At 44.4% G+C, this 23,294-nt stretch overlaps 1 protein-coding gene across 15 annotated transcripts in view; it reads left to right on the forward strand.

The window, feature by feature from the left end:
- The window catches only part of CAMK2G (calcium/calmodulin dependent protein kinase II gamma), a 117,123-nt gene that overhangs the window by 89,746 nt on the left and 4,083 nt on the right, over window positions 1-23,294 (forward strand). For 2 of the 15 annotated variants that reach the window (XM_058029334.1, XM_058029335.1), the window contains exons 14-22: window positions 7,495-7,527; window positions 11,389-11,457; window positions 13,058-13,102; window positions 13,749-13,797; window positions 15,825-15,938; window positions 17,606-17,731; window positions 20,182-20,257; window positions 20,743-20,837; window positions 21,899-22,144. In XM_058029334.1, the coding sequence (XP_057885317.1) occupies window positions 7,495-7,527; window positions 11,389-11,457; window positions 13,058-13,102; window positions 13,749-13,797; window positions 15,825-15,938; window positions 17,606-17,731; window positions 20,182-20,257; window positions 20,743-20,837; window positions 21,899-22,131 (840 nt within the window). In that variant the 3' untranslated portion in view covers window positions 22,132-22,144. The remainder of the gene's footprint in view (window positions 1-7,494; window positions 7,528-11,388; window positions 11,458-13,057; window positions 13,103-13,748; window positions 13,798-15,824; window positions 15,939-17,605; window positions 17,732-20,181; window positions 20,258-20,742; window positions 20,838-21,898; window positions 22,145-23,294) is intronic. The other 13 variants (XM_058029341.1, XM_058029338.1, XM_058029336.1 and 10 more) reach the window with 13 other exon arrangements.

Below are 23,294 nucleotides of genomic sequence, written 5' to 3' on the forward strand. Positions count from 1 at the left end.
CTACTGACATCCAGGTTTTGGGGTTTGTTTATTTTTGGATCAAAATGCTCTCTGAAAATGCTGTTCCTGCCCTAGGATTCTTGTCTTTGATATGTGCCTGCAAGAGTGAGCTTTTGGCCATTGCACCAGCCTGCCTCTCGTACAGACATGCATTGAACACATGCACACTAATACAGCAAGTGTGGTAGAGTTGTTGCATCTGTTGATATTTAAAACATTACAGTAGAATTCCAGTGGAATAAGAATGGATTATCCCTGATGTTGTGAAATGAGAACCAACAGGTGCTTGCTTCAAAATCCCAGTGAGGCAGGGGAGAAGTAATTGGAAAACCAGTAGGTATCAACATATCATTATTACCTATCTAGATGAAAAATGGCTTTCTTCTTAGGATTCTTGATTTGTAACAAGCCTTCAGGGAGTGTCACATCTTGGGTTAAAATATTCAAAAAATGAACAAAGGATGTACACGTAAATCTTGAGGCACAACTTCCTGGTAATGTAGTTACAAGGAGAGCCTGTATGTTAGAACTTTCCAGCTCCATAGAAAGCTTGTGATCTTTGGTTCTTGGAGTACACAATGTCTTCCTCTGTGAAAAGGATAATTCTAGATTTACTTTTCTTCATCCCTTTGCAGTGTATGTTGCTCCTTGAATGTGTAATTGAATACTTTGGTAAAGTGGAAGGTATATTAGAGAGCATAGCATTCTCTGATATGGTAAATGAGGTTGTCCTCAGGAAACTGCTGCTTCTGCAGGACACTGGAGACCTGCAGTCAAGAGTCCATGCAGCTTCCTCCCTCCAAAGGGTTACAGCAGTCTGGCTTTGCAGAGTGAGCCTCGGTGTTGTCCATGAGGTGCATTGCTTGTGTTCACCCTGGGCTGAGGGCCCCCAGGTGAGGTGTTTCAGCTTCCCATTTTCCCTAAATGCTGTCTATCTTCAGGTATGGATTTTGAGTCCTCATTTCTGTAAGTGTTAAAACTCAGAAATAAATAATGTGTTTCTTATTAAAGCTCCTGTTTGAGTTACTCTTCTGCTCAGTAATATAGACTTTTAAAAGTACAAGTTGTTTTCCCCCAAGCTAAGCCTGGACAAGACAGAGAATACATAATGCTCTGTGTGTGTTAGGACATCCTTAACACTTCCGTTTTAGGATTTCTGTGTCTACCTGCTTATCTTTTTCTTTGCCCTACTGCAATGGGCACTGCATCCCATTTGAAGTGTAGTCTTTTACCATGTCTGTTTGCTTGTTGGAGCAGTACTGGCCCATGGACTGCTGATGACAATCTTTGTGCTGGTCACTGTCTGGTTGGTGGCCTCACCATTGTGACCAGCATACTTGTTGCTCCTTATGCAGGGAACGTGTAATTTTAGCTCCCCACACTTTCTCATCCTGTACAGTTCTGACAAATGACTTGTGCCAGTGTCTGGTTGAGGTAACAGCATCTGGTGTTACTTGTGCCAAACAATGATTTTCTGCCCATTGCAGTAGTGCAGAGCACAAATACCATGGCTTGAACACCAACCAGATTTTCAGGTTTTGTGGTATCCTTTTCACTCCCACTTCCTATATAAATTATTCTACATCCGGTGTAGGTTTAGAACAAGCACTACATGCTGTACTTCTAACTGGAGTCTGCTGCTGACCACATGCCATCTGGTTAGGCTGTTTCTCATGTTTCCTCCAGATAAGAAGACTGGTTTGATTGTAGAGTTTTCTGTTTGTCTCTTACAACCTTCTCGGAAATAAACTCTTTATGAAGATTTGAGAGGAAATATGTTTCAGTTTCTTCATTGGTTTTATCTGATCCAGGGTGACTGTGCACTATAAGACTGTTGTCACAGATATCCACAAAGTAGATAAGAATTGAAAGGGTATTTCTTCCACAAATAGATTATTACACTCGTGAAAAACTTAATGGCTTTAAAGACATTGAGGAAAAAGCACCACCAGTTTGTGTTTATTTATTTTCTGTTCAAGGTAGCTTTCCCTTTTTTTGGCTGGCATTCAGAGCTGACTGTGCTAGAATTCCACATTGTTTGACAGGGATAGTAGAAATTTCTATTACATAGTATTACACAAGCTTGAGTGAGACATACACATCTTTCTCAAGTTTTATTCCAAATAACTCCATGAAAATGTGTGTTGGTGAATTTCTGATGCAAGGTACAGCATGTACTTGCTGACTTAGCATAAATGAGAGAGGAATGATTTGATAGTCATACATGGTGATAGGAGCATCTACTGTGAGTTGTGTTGAGCTGATACTAAAACAAAACGATTATTGTTTCTCTAGCAATAGGCTCAAATCCTTTGCTGAAGACAGTTTAGCACTAGAGCAATGAGGATGCATGCATTTTACTTGGATCAGACCATTTTGGAAGGCAGTGGGAGAAGTTTAAATCAGGAGGGGAAGACAGGAAAGAAGCTCTTTTTTAAAATTCCAATACTCGTGTGTCCACACGGGTTGTTTTGATAAATTTCCATAGATATGACTGCCTCCTCTAGCAAATTCCTTTCCAAATTTTATTTGAAGCATTCCTGGTTTTTATTTTGCACTGTTATTTTGCTTCTATTTCAAGTACTAATTCTGCTAATTGGTAGATATTTCATCAGCTTGGCACTTGAGAACTTTTCCATTATCTTAAATAATAAATGATTTAAACTGCCTTGAATCTTAAATTCTGCCTGCTCACCAAACCTTTGTAGTGCTGCACTCACTTTCTTCAAGCAGAATTTGGATCCAAGCTGTTGGAATTGCAGCACAAAGGGCCAAGTTTTCTCCCCAAGGAATATGGTTTTCTGCTTTCAAATCCAGAAAGTGAGCCTAGAAGATACTGAATGACGAGTTGCAGAGCCCCTGTAAGATACCACCTATCTTGTGGTCATCTCTGTAGGTCCCAGGTATTTTTTTAAGATTCTAAATTTATGAGCAACATTGTGCATCTACCATTAAAAAATTTACTTTAGATATTTCAAATCAGATTTATTTGCTTTCTTGCTCCCCTTTATGACTGTTATGTGGAGTTGCCATCTGCTGCAAGGTGAGAGGGGTTAAGGAGTGGGCTGTGGTAAACACCTGGATGAAGATTAAGGACACTTTATTCTGAGTGTCCTTCCTCTAAGCTTGTCAGGGTCTGGGCTCCCTGTAGTGAGTGTTACAGTCCTACTGCTGATTTTTTTTTGTCTCTGGGTAGCACTTCAAAGAATCATGTTCCCTTTTTTCCAAAGGGGTATTTCACTTCCTCCTGGTGTGAGAGGTTGTGTGTATTACCAGTTCTAGCAGGGCTTGTAAGACCCATTTCTATAGTCGGAATTTTTTAATGCACAAAGTCTTATTTTCAGTTAAGCATGTAATGGTAATTATTTTTTAATTGATCCTTCTCTAAGCTCTTTGTCAGTTTGTTTTTTTCTTTCTTTTGACCACTTGGGTTTGTGACTACAATTTACAAAATTATATCAATAATGTTCTTCAGGCCCACTGTAACACTATGTAGATAGTAAATTGTGGAGCATGCTGTGGGATGCAGGAGATTCTAACAGCATTCACTTGCAATGCTCTGCCAAGGCAGTCGATTTTCTGCCTTGTCTTTCTGCCACATGCACTCTGTTTTCTTTCCCAGTAAAAGCTGAATAGCACAGCTGAAAAGAGAACTTGACTGAAAGAGGAAAAATCCATTCATTTGGTTTAACAAGGTTAATGTTCTAAAATCTGCCCTATATGTTACATAACTGCAAAGAGATACCAAATACCATTTGTTCTGCTGTTTGTAAGAAATATTGCAGTAAGTGTACATTTTATGCCTGATGTGTACCACTTTCCCTGCCCTTTGCCCAGTAAAGAGTATGTGGGGAAGGAAGGATGCTCTGTAAATTGGCATGGCTACTGGGAAGCAGTTGGTGAAAGCATGCCTTAAAAGAGAAGGCACAGTAGCAAGGTAAAGCAACCTATGAAATCTGCAAGGGTCAAGTAACATTCACACAGTGACCAACAGGAGTTAATGCTCCTATCTCTGTATCTGGACTTGTTATAATCTTAAAGCCATACTGTTTAAAGTATAACTGATTGTTTATGGTGAAGCTAAACAGGGAGAGTCCAAGTTCATCTGAGCAGCAGAGTTTTGTGCTGAACTGTGTTATGCAAGACACCTGGGGAGTGCTTTAGATCTGTTTAAGTGCTGACATCCAGTAGCACATTATACCCATCTTTGAGGCAGTCATTTTTTTCACTGCATTGTTGTAATGCCTGGAAACACCAACTGAGATCAAGGGTCCAGTGTGCTTAGCTAGTGGTGGCTAAGCAGAAAATCCCTGCCTCTTAGCTTACAGTTTAAATAGACAAGCTGACAAAAGGGCAAGAGAGAAGATGGATTGACAAAGATTAAATGATTTGCTCAGCATCACACAAAAGGGCTGAAGCAGAAGTAGAAAATAGGACCTCAAATTTGCTGGTTCAAGATGACTCTCACTATGATGATCTGCCTTTACTACAGCATTTTTTTCCTACCTTAAGTTCTAAAATGACTGTGTTCTCCATAGGAATGTGAGTTGCTGCAAGCATGATATTTTAACATAAATACTGCCAGTATTAGACTGAGGGACAACTGCATGTAGAAGATGGAAACACAGAAAGCTGTCATAAAAATAACATAGCCATGTTAAGTTCCTGGGACTGTGAATGGGACCTTGCTTGGAATCACTCTGCTTATTTTAGTATGTTTTAGTATGTGAGTATGAGCTATGGAATGATTTACACTCACCATTTCTAGTATTGCTGCCATGCTGAAGAGAAAGTGATTCTTCAGATTATCTTCTGTCACCTGCTGACTTCTGTTGATTACTACCTAAAGCAAGACTGTTTCTTATATTTCACTGTAGAGGATCTGCTCCTCTTTGAGAGATGAACACCTAAAATTCACACACGTAGTAAAAATAGAGCTGTAACAAACATTCATCCCTAGGTTTGTTGTCTGTAGTGCTTAGGGAGAATGTTGTGTCACTCAGGTGTAGGGAAACCCTTAAAGTGATCAGTGAGGTGCTTTACCATAGGCTGTGTCTGCCTTTAACAAGTTTTTTCATTCCCTGGGACATCTCTGCCCTGCCTAATAGTTCTTAGAGGGTTTTGTGTTACAGAAGGGAAAGAGAACTCTATAACTAAACTTCTGTTATCTTATTTACTTTGCTAAGTTGCAGTCACATGAGAAGAAGAACAAAAAGCTTTGCTCACTCAGATAGTCACCTTGGGAAAGTAACAATAGATGGTTCTGATGCAGCTGTTAAGATGTACTGGGAGATTGATATGGTTTAGTACTTCCTTGTGTATGATTTGACTAAATAAATTTTGATGCTTTAGCACTTCCTGCCACTGTCTCATGTTGGCATTATCTAACCTGTCTTGTGTTTTAGTAGTACTTTGATGCTCTAGTCATAACACAGACCTCACTCCCTGCCCTTCTCATACTGCCAACCTAGCTTTTCTTCCCTGTGTTATTATAGTACCCAGGAATAATGTCCTTTCTGGGATTTCTGCACTACACCATGCCTTGTAATAGACTAACACTGTGTTAAATTTAACTTGTACTCTGATTAAATTCTGATCTGCAGAGGGTTCTGTTTCCTCCTGTGTCAGTGTTTGCTTGTGCCTCTGTGTAGGAGGGTGTTTGTTTTCCACGTGGTTTAGTTGATTCTTTTCCTATTGAACCTTATGCTTGTATCTTAACATTTTCTGTCCCTTTTTTCTTTTGTAACTTACTGGAAGTCTGTATGAATTTCAAATGAGATTGTCTTTCTTAGGGACAGGTTTACCTCAGTATCCATATAGTTCCTTTTTGTCTGCTGCAACTTACAGGATGCATTAAAAGTAAAACCAGTAGTTTTCCATTGTTGTGAATTTCCACAAATTCCCTGTTGAGATGGGGTACAAGGATTTCTCTGCATTGATGGCAGACTAAGAATTATATTCATGCACTGGTAGTAGATGCTATTTTAGTTCTAGCTTGAGGAAAAGCCTGTGGAGAAGCTAAATTGTCCTGAAAGAAATGAGAGGAAACACAAATTTGTACACCATGTAATGGCAAGCCCTGTGTTGTGCCTCCATGAAATGGAAGATCTGTGAGCCAAATGGTGAACAGATCAGAGTCTGTCTGTTCTGGAATTAAAGATCAGATGAGGCAGAAGCTTTGCCAGTTTGAGCCTGTTCATGCAGTGCCTATGTGACTGTGTATGGTGTGATTAGGAATGAGGTTCTGGGTATGAGGTGAACATGGGCACTTCTGCTTTCAAACACATGCCAGTGTGTGTGTGTGCTTGAGCTGTGATGTGAGGACAGCAGGGATGAAGGCAATATTCAAGATAAGAGCTGGGAAGGCTCAGTAAGTGTATGAAGTGGGGAGCCACAGCTCCATGGCCTGTTCTGTGCTCACAGGCTGCTCCAGGGGGTGCTGTGGTAGTGTGCAGGAGTCCAGAGCTACAGAACTGAGCCCACACCATCGTGGGTTTTGTCTGGCATGAGGTGTGCTCTGCTATACCACTCTGTGGGCTAGACTGTAGTAAGCAGCAGAGAAATAGCCTAGATAGTACCAAAGGAGGAGGGCAGATGCAGAATGTACATGGAGACAGCAAGGGGAAGGAATAACATTGTAATGCTGAATGACCTGCCAGGCTCAGCTTGAACTGGATGACTCCAAGAGTTTAGTGAAAAAGGAAGGAACTGCATGCTGAGCCTCATTTACTGGAGAGTGCAATTTGGTGTGAGGGTGTTTTTGAAGATGACTGAAAATGCCATTAAACAAGAGTAGAGTCCAAGAAGGTTGAGTAGTGTTTGAACCTGTTTGTTCTTCTCCCAATATCTGAAAGTGCAAAGTGCTCTGGCTGTTGAGTGCTTCTGTCTTACTTGTTTGAGCATTACTTCTCCAATCAAGTCCAAATTTGATATGAGGGAGCCTTTCTCCTCCCCATGCTATACACACAAATTCCCTCTTCTTTCTTTAGTCCCTGTGTGTGCCTTTCTGTTGTGGCCTCCTCTCTGCTCTCTAATTTGAGTTGCAAACACACTCTGCATTCTCCAAATGTGAACACACAGGGGGTTTCTGTTTACCTGTTCAGTTTGGCTGGGGGAGCTGCCCCGTTTTCAGAGGTGGGAGCACACAGAGAGACACCCCCTTGTATCCCATATCTTGTGCACATATATTGCTCTCTCTTCTTCTCCCCTTATATCAGTGTGTGGGGCACCTATATTCTGACCTCAGTGTTTGAGGAGATGGGGGTCTTCAGCCCTGCCCTTTCCTCTGGTGTGTAGTTGTGTGCTTTAATGGTGACTTTTCTCTCTATTCCTTTTTTCCGTGTCTGTGCATTTCTGCTGCTGCTTATACCTGCCTCAGGGGAGCATTATTGGCAGGGGGGCCCTTGCTGGCACACTAATGTGTGAATACTTTCTGTGCTTTTCTTCTCATCTCCTCTCTTCCCTTCTCTTTCCCTCTCTCAATGATGTGTCCAGAAAAGGAAGTCGAGCTCCAGTGTGCATTTGATGGTGAGCGCCTCCCGTAAGCTGCCTGCGATTCGTGCCTCCGCCATTCTCCATGCCATGCACGCTCGGCTTGTGCTCATCACCCTACATAGCATGTCCGTGCCAGGGGGTGGCCAGGGGGTCAGTGTGCACCCAGGGGTCCATGTCCTCACAAAAGGGGCTCTGTGATCCTCTGGCCACATACAGCTCCCATTTTGTGCAGAAAATCCAGCTGCTGGCAACTCAGTTTGACTTTGCCTGCTCTGAGTGTGAAATGAAAAAAGACAGTGGTCTCCTGGGCTCAGCAGAGCAGGTGTGTGCCTTCCTGGACAGGAGGCTTTGTCATTCTGTTGCAGAGGTGCCAAAAAGAGGAACAGGTGCTTTGCCTGGTGTTGGTGGTGCCATCCTTGATAGGAGTCTTGCAGTGTAGAACAAACTGGGAGTCACTCCAAATGTGGCAGAGACTGATGGGGCTCCACTGTTCAGATGAAATGTGTGGGCACAGCACCACTGCACAGCTCAGAGCTGCCTGGTCACTTCTTTTTTTAGCATACTTACTGAAAAGGTTTGTTCAGAGCCTTTATAATCCAAAACTTCCTTTTGTCCTGATCTTGTTTATGTATCCCAGCATGACCAAATACCCAGTAACTGCCCCCCTGTCCTGTTCATTTCCTTTTTCATCCATCAAGGTGTTTGACATTTATAGAATTTGTTAAAAAAATAGTCAAATCCACTCTCAAGGGTTCAAAGAGGAAATTGGCCAGTGTCATATTGTCAGAAGTCATACACAGCCCAATGACACACTTTGACACCGAGATATGAACAGCAACCAAAGGACAAGAATTAGTTATTTTATTATCTCCTATGCACAGAAAAATTACAGAAAGAATTTCTCCCATTTCAGATAGAGATGGGCATGTTACAGTACCAAGACAGCAGAATAATTGTTTTTGCATTACTACCTGGAAGATATTTCTCCTCTTCCTCCTTCAATGACATCTTAAAACTGTGTTAAAAAAACCCACAAAAAAAGTAATCCCAAAGTACTGCTTTGAAAATCTGAAGTGAGTGACTAACTTTTCACCAGCCCTGCCTTTATGCGGGACAGAAGTTCACTTTGCCTTTCTTGCCCTTCTGCCAGCAATACTTAAATTTTCCTACTGCCAGCAATACTTAAATTTGCCTACTGCCAGCAATGCTTAAATTTCCTTTGCATATTGTTTTAAAGCAGTTGGGATATGTAAACCATGTAAGCATCAGCCTCTGAAAACATGGAAGCAGTGAAAGTGGCTGAATAACCAGACACAGCCCATGTATTGGTAGTTTCTTTTAGTTGGCTATGTGTGTGTGTCCCTACGATATGAGCACTGGTCTGTTTTCTTTCTCTTGCACCCTCTGTGTTGCTCGTGCCTGTCTGTCTGTCTGTCTCTTGTTGAGCTCAGGAAATGTTGCCAACTGCTGTGCCAAAACAAATTGTGTTACAGATCTTCAGAAGGACCTGGCACCTTTTTTAGGTGAATGGGCCTCTTTTAGCTTGAGTTGTACAGAATTACCAAGGATTGTACCCTGGCCAGTGACTGATGTTGGCTAGCAGCAGGGGGGAAGGAGGGGTAAGAGTTGGCTGTGCTGCCTGCACCCCTGGGAAGGAAAGGCTGGCTTGTTCCAGGGAAGAGCACATGGTGAGATGGCCACAGGATGTCAGTGTGTGCAGGAAGCTCAATATGTCAGATACCTTCCTTCACCTGAGAAAGAGCTGTGAAAAACATGCAGGCTAAGCTGCCTCCAATTTCATTGGGACATATCCTGCAGTAAAATGCTGTCCAATTCTGGACTGGCAAACTTGCTTGTCTTCAGCCCACTGGATGGGGAAGAATATTGTGGGTGAGCTGGGTGCTCAGTGCAGACTGGAGGGTAGGCTGTGTGCTTTGAGTATGTGGGGCTTTGCACTTTATAAGGCAACATAACACTCCTAGCAGGCTGTTGTCAACTTTTTATTTGGAACAGTGGCTTCGTGGATGTTTGTTTAGGTTTTGGTTGTTTCGTTGGCTTTTTTTCTCATTTGGCCTTTTAGTTATAAAGCCTTCCAAAACAGTGGAGTTATTTTTGTATAGCTCTTCCGTGCTAATTTTGTCTTCTTATCCCAGTGGGCTAAGAAAAATGGGTTACCTTCCTCTCACTGGAAGAGGTTTGGAAGATAGATCTCTGCATTAGGTTGACTGTTGCTGAAGAAGTACAAGAGCCTCAGTGCTGTGTGGAGAGGTGGACCATTGTCAGAAGTTTGTGCCATAAAATAGCTTGGGATTAACTTTTTCAGGTTGATCTGTCTCTTTGACATCTACACTGAGCTGTCATCTCTTCTGCCATCAGGCTGGAAAGACATGCATGAAACAAAACTCTTGGAAGGCCAGAGTCTTAGGACAATGCAGGGATGTATAGAAAGAGGCAACAAACCATAATTTCTGTGGTATTTCTACTTTCTTAGGTTGGAGTTTGAGTGTAAATGTTTGGGGTTTTTTCCCAGAGACTTCTAAAGAGTTAATTTCTGCCTCTCTTTCTTGTACTTCCTCCCCCCTCCATGTGCCCCATATTCCTCTTTTGTTTCTCCTCTCTCCCTCTCCAAAATGGATGGTTAAGCCAAGACCTGTTGCTTGTGAAGAAAAGCTGAATTAGTAGGTGTTTGTTAAGTCTCAGTCTTATAAGATCTGTCACTGGTTGACATAATTATACCTTTGGCAGATGTTTTCCAGCTTAGCATTTCACTTTTCGATTCTTTGTGGTGTGGTGATGAGGGCCTGATGTTTTGCAGTATGAGTTTGCACTCCCTGAGTGGGATAGAGACCCACTGCAATGGGGGCACACTGCTGTGAGCTCCCATCAGGTGCCCTGATCTGTAAACTGAGGAGTGTGAGTGAGGCTCCTGCAGAGACAAATTTGACCTTGCTGCTGGCGTTCAGAGGCAAAAGAGACGTAGCCTGGTGTGGGGGTCACACGTGGGCTGGATTTGTGGGCCAGGAACCCTGTACTTATGCATAGGTTTGGCTTCCTACAAACATAGACTTGCTTCATTCCTGACATACGTGACCCAATGGGATGATTCTTTTCAGCAAGCTGGTGATGGCCTCACTGTTGTGCTGTATGAATGCAGAAAATGCAGATTTTATTCTTCTGCCACAGCTACAAGAGAGTCTGAAGAGGGGAAAGATGAAAAGCTGCTGGGCATCATCCAGAGAACTTCCTACTTGTGGAACCTATATGGCCTTTTCCTTATGTCCCAGTCCCATTCCTTTCAATATTTTGGTCCTGAAATCTCTTTGTTCAGGTTACAACAGGGATACAACATATCATACATTACTTTTTCTCTACCTTTTCTAGGCTCACCACACTTTTACTTGGCTCAATAGATTCTCTGGAACTCTCACCTAGAACTGTTTCTGTACACTTTGGGACACCTCAGACTTGACTCCCAGTTGTGCCCTGTTTGAGACCATGACTACTGTGTGTTTCTCACTTTTGTAGTCTCTTTCTCTCAGGACAGCTGCCATGTCTCATTTTCCTTCACCAGATTTTTTTTGTTAGCGCTCATTGCAGGATTCTCCCCACCCCTTTGGGCTGCTGCCTTTTTGCCTTCTGTTTTCCTTCCTTATAGTTCTAGCAGTCCATTAGCATTTGAATTTTGGTACACCCCTTACAACTTCTATTGCCTCTGAGGGAAGGATGATGTCCAGCAACTGGGGCAGCACTCCTCCTTCCTCCCTCTTCTTGGTGACTGAGATTGTGGGGAGGGTCGGGTCTGAGGAGAGATGGTGGGGGTTGAAGCAATACTGTCATTTTCTTGCTGCCTCTGCTGCCCAGCATGGAAACTAAAACCATGTTTTTCTGTCTCAGCCACAGAGCAACAACAAAACCAGTATAGTAAGCACTGCAAAAGAAACACCCCCAGTGCAGACGTCCATGGTATCTTCCCCAACCACTATTTTTTTCCCTGTTTGGTTTAATTTTGATTCTATCCTCTCCCCTTCTCCTCCCAAATCCCTTCCCGAGTGCTGCTTGTGCCACTCTGTTTCAGCTTATGTTTTGGCTTCGGTCTGTCTGTGTCCCTGTGCTGCTGTGGGGGCTGATCACAGCCTCACAGGCTTTGGGATGGGGGTGCTGAGCAGAGCTGTGGTTGGATGTGGGGATCGCAGCTTGCCTGGACTTCCCCGTGTGCCACCCCTGTATAGTTCTGTGTGTCCCGTTCAACTGTTCTGCTGGCTTTGGGGAGGATGGTTTTGAAGAAGAGAGTGTCAAGCTCCATCCACTCTCCAACACTTAGGAAATGGAGGATGGACTTCAGGACACAGAGAGGAAAGGGCAGACAAAGGGTTTTTAGAAGAATCCTTTGCTGGCCTATTTGGCCTGCTCAGTTGAGTGGCTGATCTCCTGCAGCTCACTGACTTGCTGGGCTGGCACTTTCTGTTTGGCCTGTGTGCAAGCTCTGCAGTGCCAGCACAGTGCCAGTGCCAAGTCCATTGAATGGCACAGCTTGGGTGTGTGGCCTGCCTCAGTACCCATGGAACCAGGCAGCAGGGCAGCGGGTGGCAGAGGCAGATGGGAGAGTGTGCAGCACTGCCCAGCACTGTCCCTGATGCCCTTGCTGAGCCACCCAGCAACAACAGCAGTGGGAGGAGATGGTGCAAGATCCTGAAGTCTTGTCCTGGTAATGAAGGGATGAGTGCAGGAGCTAGTTAGCACCCATAGGCCTGGGAGCTGCTCTTTGTTGTCTGTCTCTGGAGAGCTGGATTTGGCATTTTTGGGGCATGGGAGGGTGGGATTTGGTGTGGGGGTTTTTTTGTTGTAGAATGAAGGATTCTTGGGACACTTCATAATTTTCTGCTTTCTTTTCACTAGCTTTTTTATTATGTTTTTGATATGGAGAGATCCTTTCTAAATTATTAAATATGGTTATTATTGAAATTGGAGCTCATTTCAGAGGCTTTTAGAAAAATGTGCCTTTTTTCACAGTTCCTTAGCAACTCCTCTCTAAGAGGCATTGAGGTGGTCTTGGCTCATCCTATTTTTATTATGAAAATTATGAATGTCCTTTTTTTAGGGTAAAATACCCAGCAACCTTTCCAAAAAACTGGGAGACAAAGGCCCCAGCCCAGTATTATCCTTTCCTTCCCCCTTCCTCTTCTGAAGCATTTTCGAGTGAGGATGCTGCGGAGGGGTCATTACCTCATGAATGGCTGCAGACGGTGCAGACTGGCTGCTTGGTTGCCCCCTGGTGTTTGTGGCAGCCTGGTTGACTGGCAGCGAATTGGGAATTAGGGGCAGTTGCAGGGAAGCTGGGGGCTTTGTCTCCTTGTGACTGTAGCTTTAGTGCAGTCTCTCTCTTAATGAAACCTGTGCAGGAAGTGTGTGCGCACGCACGCAGGCACATGTGTGCTGTTTGGAGTTTGTGGTTTGATTTGACTTTTTTTAATGTCAGTCTCCTTTTCTCCACTTGCTGGGGAGTGAAAGTAAATTAGAGAATGCTTTGGAACTAGAGTTTAATGATTCTTCCATCCTTTCCTAGGAGCCTCAAACAACTGTTGTCCATAATGCTACAGATGGCATAAAGGTAAGGGATGGGAGTGTTGTTAGAAAAACCTCTGCTTCTCTCTTGTTCCTGTCTTCATGTGTCTTAATTCAGTTTCTACTTTTCCAATATCTGGTTTGTAGCATGCTCCTGAATACTGCTGACAATAGACTAGGAGGGTTGTGTTATATGGCTGTGGATCTCTGGAAGAGGCTGAGTAAAAACAACTGTTCAGATAGTAACGCATCTTTCCTATTATGGTGTATAACCACCACTCTTTCATATGTGGGATGGAAGAGGAGATATAGGCACTTAGGCAATTTTTTTTTTTAATTCTACAAATGGACACTTCCTCTGAGAAAGTCTAGGAGCCCTTCTTTAGCTTCTTGTGGCTGTTCTTCCAAACAGAAGCAACTATCATTAGATTTAATTGGACAGAGTTTGGTAACTTCCACACTTGTAAAAGTTCTGGGTTAAGAGCTCAAACATGCAAAAGCTGAGCAGAGATGCTATTATGTTATGCTTTGTATTTGGCCTGCTAACATTCAAATCTTCCTTGTATCATCCTCTCCCTTCCATCCCTGCAAACGTTTTTGTGCTTTTCCCCATCTTTCTTCACAAAGAAATCAAACTATTTGCTCATTCTCCCAACTGCTGATGCCTGGTAATGCTCTCTTCTGCTGTGCAGGGTTCCACAGAGAGCTGTAACACCACAACTGAAGATGAGGATCTGAAAGGTAGGTATTTTGCCTGTAATTTCTAATACAGCTAAGTGTAGGCAAGGGATTCTAGAGATTCAGTCATTGCCTTGAACTAGCTTCCCAGATTTCTGTGTCTGACTCAGTTCATAAATGCGCCATGACGCTGTCATTCCTGTCACAGTGGGACCATGCATTGGGGAGCCGTCTGACTTGGCCTCTGTGGTATATAAACACTGAGCTAATTTGTTTTTGTCTCAGAGTTGGAATTCTTTTCTTGCATATATCATAATCTGTTCATCTCCAGTCCATTTCTAGGTGTGGAAAATCACTACCAGTCCCTTGAGGTTTGAACTCTGCTTGTGTTTTTCTGCTTCCCTGTAGATTGCAGAGAGTTGAAATCTCTCTGTTACTACTCAGACTCCCTTTTCACCCCTTTCTGGGAATATCTTCCGTGACATGTAATGACTTTCCTTGTTATTTTTTCTCTTTGGGTCTGTTTTTTTTTAAGATGAAGATCATTCTCAGCCTGTTGTCCTTGACTGAGATATCAGTAGAGGGAGAGGCCGAGAAGAGATTTCATATCTTTCAGTGACCATATCATAAATATCCTGTGCTTGTAAACCTCTGAAATGAAGGAGCTCCAAGTTCCATATCTGCTCATGTTGTTTGAGCAGCTATCTTTTGCCTAACCTGCCTAATGAAGAATGAGCAGACATCTTCCTGAATAAACAAGTTTGAGATGGGTGAAGGTAGTTTGCATTCTGAGACAAATGTGTTAATAACTTGCATTTTGAGGCAGAGGTATTCTCATTCTCTGTGTAGTTTATCTGAGTTACATATCCAGGGAAAAATCAGTGCTGACCTTGTGATGTAGCAGCAATGTCACCTCTGTCAGTGGGCTAATTCCTGATGCTTTTCCTGTGGCTTGTCACAAGCTGCTGGCTGCTCTTTTGCGGAACCACAGGGAGCAGAAACACATGCCAGTGAGTGAATGAGCTCTGCAATAGAGATTGTTTGAGATAAGACCTGGCCTCATTAGAGGACGGTGTTCTAGCTCCCACCTTTTTGCCAAAGAGTAAGCTGTGGGTTAGGAATCTAGCTTTGAGTGACGGGAACTGGATGGGTTTCATAGTGCAGTTATAAATTTGATTTATCAGCTCTTCTGGATAGCCGTCCGGAACGGGTATTTGTCCAGAACCTTGTCTCCTGTGGCACTTTTTATTCTGGAGAGGTTCCATGGTTGAGCTGACTGAGCCAATGGGTGTTGTAAGTCAGGAATACAAATGCTGCAAGGAAAAGAAGTCTAGGACTGCAACAGAAGGTGGGTAGGAAGGAAGGCAGCTGGTCAGTGTACAGAGTTGTATATGGCTACATTGCTACAGATCAAAACTGTGTTTTGGTTTTTTTTGGCAGAGGTTAGAAAATTTTGTTATGATTTAATAGAAGGGAGCATTTGAATGGTGATTGGGAGGGAAAGAGTTTGCACACTAGTGGTTTGTACTGTGGCCAGCTCTGGTAATTTTAGTCCTCCAGTTTTAAGTGTAGCTGTGTTCACCAGTGTTCTTTTTCCATTCCTGCCCCTCCACATTTTAAGATAAGCAAGTACTTGGGCAAAACTAAGTAGACCAAAAGGTTTGGGAGTGTTAAAGTTCTCAGTGTTCTGCATAGCCATGACTCTCGGAAAAGGGAAGTGTTTGTGCAGTTCCTCTGCTAGCTTCTTGTTTTAAATAGCCACCAGGATACACAGATCAGCTCTGCTGTGCTGTAGGGGACTTAATCCATCAGCGGCAGTTGCCTCAGGATATGTTGTTTCCACTGTGGTGAGGCTAAAGGCAGTGCGTGTCTTGTTCTTCCTCCGCCCCCCTGCCCTTGTGTCATTCTAAATTGCACAGCAGGTTCATGTTGTCGAGCTGTCTACTTGGCTTTGCCCTGGAGGATACTCCTGCATGTTTTGTGCCCAGCATTGTGGTTTCTTTAATGTTCTCCTATTTACTTTCTCTTTTTTTATTTACTGAACTTGCGTGTTTTGTTTGTGTTTGTGTTTTAATTCCCTGCCATGCTAGCTCCCCCTCTCTCCACCGGGGACGGCAGCTCAGTGCTTGAAGGACGGAGGCACAGTGAGAGCAAAACACAGACTGAGTCCATGCAGTCCCAGCTTTCTCTCTGTTTCTCAGCCAGTAAGTCCAGGGGTGCAGTGCTTCACAGCATCTTTTTCTCACCCCTTCTTCCACCCTTCCCATTTCTCCTTACCTAAGATTTTTCCTTTCCTCAACTTCCTTCCAATGTGTTGATTTTCCATTTCCAGTGTTCCAGAATACAAAGAAATCATCTCCCTTCCTGCAAAATACCCTCCTTTGCACACTGAAATTTTCCAAACATTTCCTTCCCTTTCTGAAAAAAAAACAAAACCAAAAAACAGCCAAAAACCAGAACCTCATCCTAGCTAATTTCATTCCCTTGCTTTCATCTGGTTGAGATGTGGAGTTCCGTGCAGAGACACTGCCTTTTGGGGTTTCCTTGGGGAAGTCACTGCATCTCTTAGTTTTCCTTGTGGTAAACGGGGTCACTGGTGCAGGTCTGCTTATGTGCTTATGGAGGGGATGCATGAGACTGAATTCAGTCACACTGCTCAGAACTTCTGAGCACTTCTGACATGGATGATGCTCAGAAGTACCAAAGGAACAAATACAATTTTTTTCAGACTAAGGTGCTTTGAAAGGGAGGCTGTGGTCCTAAAAGACCCCAAAGCATTTTTTAATCCATTATCAGGTGCTTTGAGTGAAAATTCTGGGATAATGTTGGCTGTGAAGATAATTTGTCTGTCACGAGCTTTACTTTGTGTGCTTGTCTTTAGCTCAGTTAGCTGGTACTATGGTTAGTCTGTGAGTTATGGTAAGTTCTGTCTGATAGCTCCTGAACTTGCTAGCTCTGTAGAGGAGCCTGTGGCTGAAAAACTCCAAAAAATGCATATGAAAAAGGCTATTAGGTTGGAGAAAATCTAGGTGGAATTCAAAGCCTTTCTCCTACACACATACTGTACTAGCTGCCTGACTTTAAAGCAATAGTAGAAGGATCTTTAGTGTGAGCTGGGAGCATCTGGAATATTTGATTCCGTTCAGGTCAGTCTAGGAAGGAAGAACCAGGTGTGTCCTCTTCTGTCTCTTCCCATGGTATTTCCCTGGTTTTCTATATACAGCCCCAGTATCTCATATACTGCAGCAGCTGGAGTGTCTCTGTTAGTAGCTCAAAGTATGAAGTAGCTCAAAGGATGTCAGACCGCTGGTTTGTAAGGTGCAATAGGAAAGGTGTTTTGCCTAGCCAGAATAGAAGGGAAATGATCTCTTCTGAAGTCCTTTTTGCTGTGAGCTGTCCATCACTGCTCTCTTATTAATTCCTTCCTCTTGCTCATAGCAAGGCTCTGCTTGGTACACTGAGGAGTGCTGAATCACCTCTCTGCCAAGTGGGTCAGTGTTCTCCCACTTCACTTCCCTCCAAGTTGAGATGTGCAGTGGTTTGGATATCCCTGCTTTCTTTAACCCCATCTTGTACTTGCCCTTGTGCTGCTGTCACTACGCCGACCACTGTTTTAGGTCGCCCTCAAACTTCCTCCAGGCGCAATTCCTGCTGTGCTTTTTGCACCAGTGCCCGGGTGGGCCCTGCCAAGCAGTGTGTGGCCCAAGTGATGTGACAGAGGCAGGAGAGCAGGTAGAAGTTATTGGGATGTGGATGTGTCTGTGTGCTGACAGGGGCTGGGGCTGTGTGTGTCTGTACTTCTTTGTTGGTTTTTATTTTACTTTCTAATTTTTGTCTGTTTATTATTTTAACGCTTACATTTGTTTTGCAGCTACACAGTCTTGTGAAGAGAAGCTCCATGCCTGGGACAGCCCAGGGCAGACATTGGAGTTAGAGCGTGCTCGGTCGGAGCCTTTGCTAACTCCAGTAGTTCCCTTTGTACTTAACCGAGCACCGTGTAAGTTAGCAGCTGGGTAGCAGTAGTGGAGTAGTGCAACTCACGCTAGTTACCCTAGATGTAGAGTTCCCTCCTCTCTCCCCCGTCCCTCACCCCGCCCGTCCGACCCGGGCCGGGGCCGGGCGCTCGGAGCTGGCGCCATGGGGCCCGGCGGGGGCGCGGCCTCAGGAGCGGGTGCGGGGAGCGGCGGCGGCCGCCGGGGGGCGCCACGCGCGGGGAGCGGGGCCACCCTCAGCCCCGCCCGGCCCGGCCCCAGCCCTGCCCCGGCCGTGAACGGGGCTCGCTGAACGCGCCCGCAGCGCTCCCCGGCCGGCGGTGTAGCTGCTGCGGCGGGGCTGCCTCCTGGTCTCGCACAAAGCAGGGTGGAGCAGCCGCGGGCCACGCTCCACCCTGATGGCCGTGCTGGTGCGTGTCGCCTCCCGCTTGTGCCTCTGCCGTGCCAGTTTGGAGGAGCCGCGGATTCATCGGGAGCGGCAGGCGCCAATGCCGCCCCCTGGTCATCCCGAGGCTCTCTGTCCTTCCGACAGAGCAGTCACCTCCCGTGTGCCGGTTCTAGCTCGGGACATGTAGTGAGAGCCAGGAGACGAGCACAGTCGGATGGGATGGACTAGTGTTGAAGGACAGGCCTGATGGCACTGCATCAAGGCGCCTCGGAAGGGAATGCAGATTTCCTTAAGATGAGCCAGCACACCGTGACTGTGGATTGCAGACTCCCTCACTCATCCCAAATGCAGCCTTTGCCATGCACTCCATCTTCTGGACATGGGTAGTGCATGGTTTGGAGGTCCAAAAAGCAGCCCTTTTTCATGTGAAAGTTATCCCAGACAACTTGCTTGTAAGGACATTTTTTACAACAGATATAGCCCACTGTATCGTTTTGACCCATTCCCTGTGTACATCTTTTCACATGTGGAAGTGTATACAGCCTGCATAGTAAAACCAGCCAACTTATTGTTATGAGCCAGATGTCCCCTGTCTGAGGGGTTTCTGAGGCTGGCTCAATAGTAAAATTCTCTTAAGTGATTTCCAGAGTGGGTATGGACATCTTTCATGGCCAGTGAGATTATCATCTTGTTGCTCTTTGGGTGCACTTACCAGTGGTGGGATGAAGTGCGTGGGCAAGGGGGGAGCAGTTCAGAGTAGCATCTTCTGGCATTTAGGATGGAATTCAGTTCCCCTGACTTGAACATCTAAGGGTAGTAGGTCAGTAGGTCCTGATTTAAACACCATCCCTCTAATGATAGGCATCTAAGATGCTTATATGAGACTTCGCAGAAGTCCCAGCACAATTTGATTCAGGGCCCAAAGGGAGAACAGTCATGGGACTGGTTCCATTTCAGACATGTATATTTTAGGTGCTGAAGGGCACAAGAACGGCACTTCTAGTGGTAGGAATTGTATATTATCTGATAACATGGAAAAGAATGCTAGGGAACCTCTTAAATGCCTGTATAATGTGCAGAAGAGTCTACCTACAGGTGTGGGGAAGGCTGAAGAGATGTGTGCATATAGGCTCAGGCATAGGTATGGTGCACGCAGTAGTCATATAATTGTGTTGTTTAACAGACCTAATAGAAACTTTGTAAATGTTATTAATTCAGGACATCAGCATGGATGATGGAGCACTGCAGAGGGGATGGGGCCTGGGCAAGAGAAGAGAGTGCAGAGGTGTTGGCCACATGGGGCCCAAACAACAATAGACAGACAGCCCTTGTCTGCATTCATCTTGAAGTCCAGTGTGCTGGGTTGGCTTAATGGCAGTGCTGTCAGAGTGCTGTAAAGAATTGTGCCATAGGGATTGGCAGAAGGTAACTGCCTGAGGAACAGTGTGCACTCTCAGACATAGCTAGGACCTGCTCATCCCACCCATCCATCCTGCTGCTGTCATCCTTCTAGCTTGCACAAGCCATCCCTACATGTCCCAGTTGCTTGTTTGCAGCATTCACAATAGCTGAGGTGTTGATGATGGTGATAGGCAAGTTGTTGGGAGACTCTTTCCAATTGGCTTGATCTGTGTGGTGGCCATTTGTATATGGCTACTGTGGTGAGGGTTTTCCACGTCTTAAGCTGCCAAACTACTTCACATGGGCGGGGCCACTGGCATTCATTGGTCAGACTCCCCAGAAGCAGCTCTGGCTGTCATTTAGGAGACACCTCTGGTGCCTTAGACCTTTCTAGAAGAAAAAAAAAAAAAAAAAAGAAAATTAATATGGTCTCTTTATTTCCTTTCTCCCTGCATTATGGGATCACCATTTCCCTTTCATACCACTGCCCCCCTACTCTGATGTGGATGGCTGCCTTAACTGCATATCTCCAGAATGCAGGGAGCAGCATCCTATGAGATCTAGACTAATGGTGCTCTACAGATTGCTTGTAGGAAGCACCCACTAGCCTCATATTTCTACTGAACTCTTCAGCACAGCTAAATTGCTCTTTCTTCTTGTTCACAGTGCGTAAGCAAGAGATCATTAAGATAACAGAGCAGCTGATAGAGGCCATCAACAATGGAGATTTTGAGGCTTATACGTAAGTAGAGATGCTTTCTGACAGGTTGTTTATCAGTTTGTGTGCAAGTGATGCTCTCGCTCCTGGGTATGAGGAGCTGTCACACAGTCAGGAATGGTAAAAGGTTTTATCCTTCTTGGCCTACATCAGTTAGGATGGAGTAGTAGAGCTCTAAATGAATATCAAGTCAGGTAGCAAACAGCAACAGGAGCAACAATAGGAAAATGTCCTAGGTTTGTAAGAAAAGTGCAGGGGAGGGCAACGAGAAGAGCAGAAAGAGAATAAAAGGAAAGTCAGTAACCTAGAAATTTATTTCATGTGAAATGCCATCTAGTTGGCTCCTTGAGTTATGGTAGGGCTGAGTCTTCAGGAACTTACTTCTTGTAGTAGAGAGATGTAATTAGGTGGACACAGGGTGTGAGTCAAATGGCATACCAGCACTTCACTGTGTGAATAGCTCTTGGGCTCAAATGCAAGCTGTAAACCTGTGCTGCTTTTCTTTGCAGAAAGATCTGTGATCCTGGCTTGACCTCATTTGAACCCGAAGCACTGGGGAACCTGGTTGAAGGAATGGATTTCCATAAGTTTTACTTTGAAAATTGTGAGTGGGTAGATTTGGTAACTCCAACACCTTTCTCTCTCCTCTTCCTTTATGTCACGTTTGGGGAGGAAAATTTGCCTTGTTGTTACTGATTATCAGAGTAAGCAGGAACTTGATTGTGCTTGGGTTATGATGCATTCATAAAAGCCAGCAGCCTTTCTGTCAAAAAGCCTGTTCAGCAACAATTTCAATCCTAACCCCCACATCCCTTCACTCTAGACATACAATCTGCCAGGTGGAAATATTTTGTACCTGCACAGACTGCAGGAGTTTTAAAAGTTTGACTCACTGGAGTTCTTACTGATATGAAAATGGAAAAAATGGTCAGATTTTGGTGGAAGCAACATGTATGTTTGGGGTAGACATACTGAATGGTCAGGCATAAAGATGCTTTTGCTTTGAACTTTCCCTGGATGGTTTCAGCTCTCTAACACCTAATGAACCTTTTACATAGACAAGAGTCACCTTGTCAGTCTGGGGCAAGAAAGAGTTGGGAGAAATGCTATCATTTATACTATGGGATTTGTCTCCCTTCCTGGATGTCTCCACAGGATGAGATAATTGAAATTTAAATCCTGAGCTGTTCAATCTGTTTTATTTTGGGGATTAGGTCAAGGTCCTTAGTATGGGCAAATGTAGTTCTCTAAGTATGCAGAGACTTTGTCTCTCTCAACAGGCTATTTATGGAGTGATTCTAACACTTCTCTGAGGTTTGTTCATATTTAATGCTGTCCTAGCTTAAAGATCTCCTGATTACTGACTCCTTTGCAATGATATTCTGTCAGTGAAAGTTCTTTCCCCATAACTGAAGACACAGCAGCAGAGGAAGTGGGGGCAAAGGGGCCAGGGGATTCCTGGCAGTAAGTGTACAGTTCGTAGCGAGAACAAGAGCTGATAGGGGTAAGAATTGCTTGGACTTTTCCTGAAAAATTGCAGGACCAATTTTTGTGGTATTCCAGAATGCAGTGAAAGGTGAGTAGAATATAGAAGAGGTTGGAGAATGTGGGACGCTGTTCCTCCTTAGCTGTAAAAGAACCCGATGGTTTTGCATGTCGTGGCAGTACTGTCGAAGAACAGCAAGCCAATCCACACGACCATCCTGAACCCGCACGTGCACGTCATCGGGGAGGACGCGGCGTGCATCGCCTACATCCGCCTGACGCAGTACATCGACGGGCAGGGCCGGCCCCGCACCACGCAGTCCGAGGAGACGCGCGTCTGGCACCGCCGCGACGGCAAGTGGCTCAACGTGCACTACCACTGCTCTGGAGCTCCTGCAGCACCTCTCCAGTGAGGATCACATACGGGTATGAGTACATCGCACACGGCTGAGGCTGCTCCCTGTGGGAATTCAGCATTCAGGGCCGTTTAGCTGGCTGTCAGAGAACCATCTTTAGCTGTCTGTACGGCTGAACACTTTGGCTTGTCGATGGTGTTCCTTTAAGTCCTGTCCTCTGGACTCAGTAGGGTTATCTGCCACTCCTGACAAATGGGAGTCAGGTGCCAGACAGCTGTTCCTGGGCATAGGTACCCTTGTAGCAGCTGTGCTTCCTCCCAGGTGCTCAGGTCTGTGCTTGAACAAATGGCTAGTCTGGAGCAGAGAGGAAGAATATCTCATGCTGTGCACAGGTTGGCCCTTTCACATCTACCTTTCGATGCTGGGGGTCATTTCAGAGGACTTTTTTGATGATTATATCATTTTCTAGAAAGGATATTGTAGAGTTCATACAGAACAATTTCTGTGCCATAAGGGGTAAGGGTTTATTCGTATAAATTTTACTACTGATTTTCCGATAAGTAAAAAGTATTTAATGTACCACCTTGAGAAAACTCAGAGGGGAAAAGAATCTAAAGAAACAGTAATATCAGAGGATTTAAAATATCCCCTAATTAACTTGCCACAATTCATAATTGGAAGAAACTTTGGCTCAAAAATATGTCGTGACAAAATGATTGTTGCTTGCTCCTGAAGGACATCAGATCAAATTACTTCTTCAGCATTAAGGCATTCTTGTTTATTGCCTTAATGTAGATGTACAAACTCTTTCTGCATCCTTTTGTTTTATGCTGAAATACGTTACATCCATTTTATAGTCCAAAGTTTCCTAATCTTAGGACCTTTCTACTAAGTATTTTCTATTTAAGGGCAAACACAACAAACATTTCCAACTGGGAGGCAACCTTTTTTTTATGTGGTCATTTAAGGATGAACCACTCAAATATAGCTGCTACTTGAGTCCTAGTTCTGGGAACAACTTGGTACTAAGCCAGGAACAGTTTATATTCATGTCTTGTGAGGGATTCAATCCTACTGAAGGCAATGGGAAGGAATGTGAACTATCACAAGCAAGCTGGAGAGGTCACAGATGGAATTTGAAAAGCAGAAGCCAGTTGGGGGCACCAGAAGCAGGGAAGCTTCAAGGGAGCTGGAAAATCAGCTGAATTTCCAGGGAGTAA

Source organism: Melospiza georgiana, chromosome 8 (assembly GCF_028018845.1).
Source record: "Melospiza georgiana isolate bMelGeo1 chromosome 8, bMelGeo1.pri, whole genome shotgun sequence".
Classification (NCBI taxonomy): domain Eukaryota; kingdom Metazoa; phylum Chordata; class Aves; order Passeriformes; family Passerellidae; genus Melospiza; species Melospiza georgiana.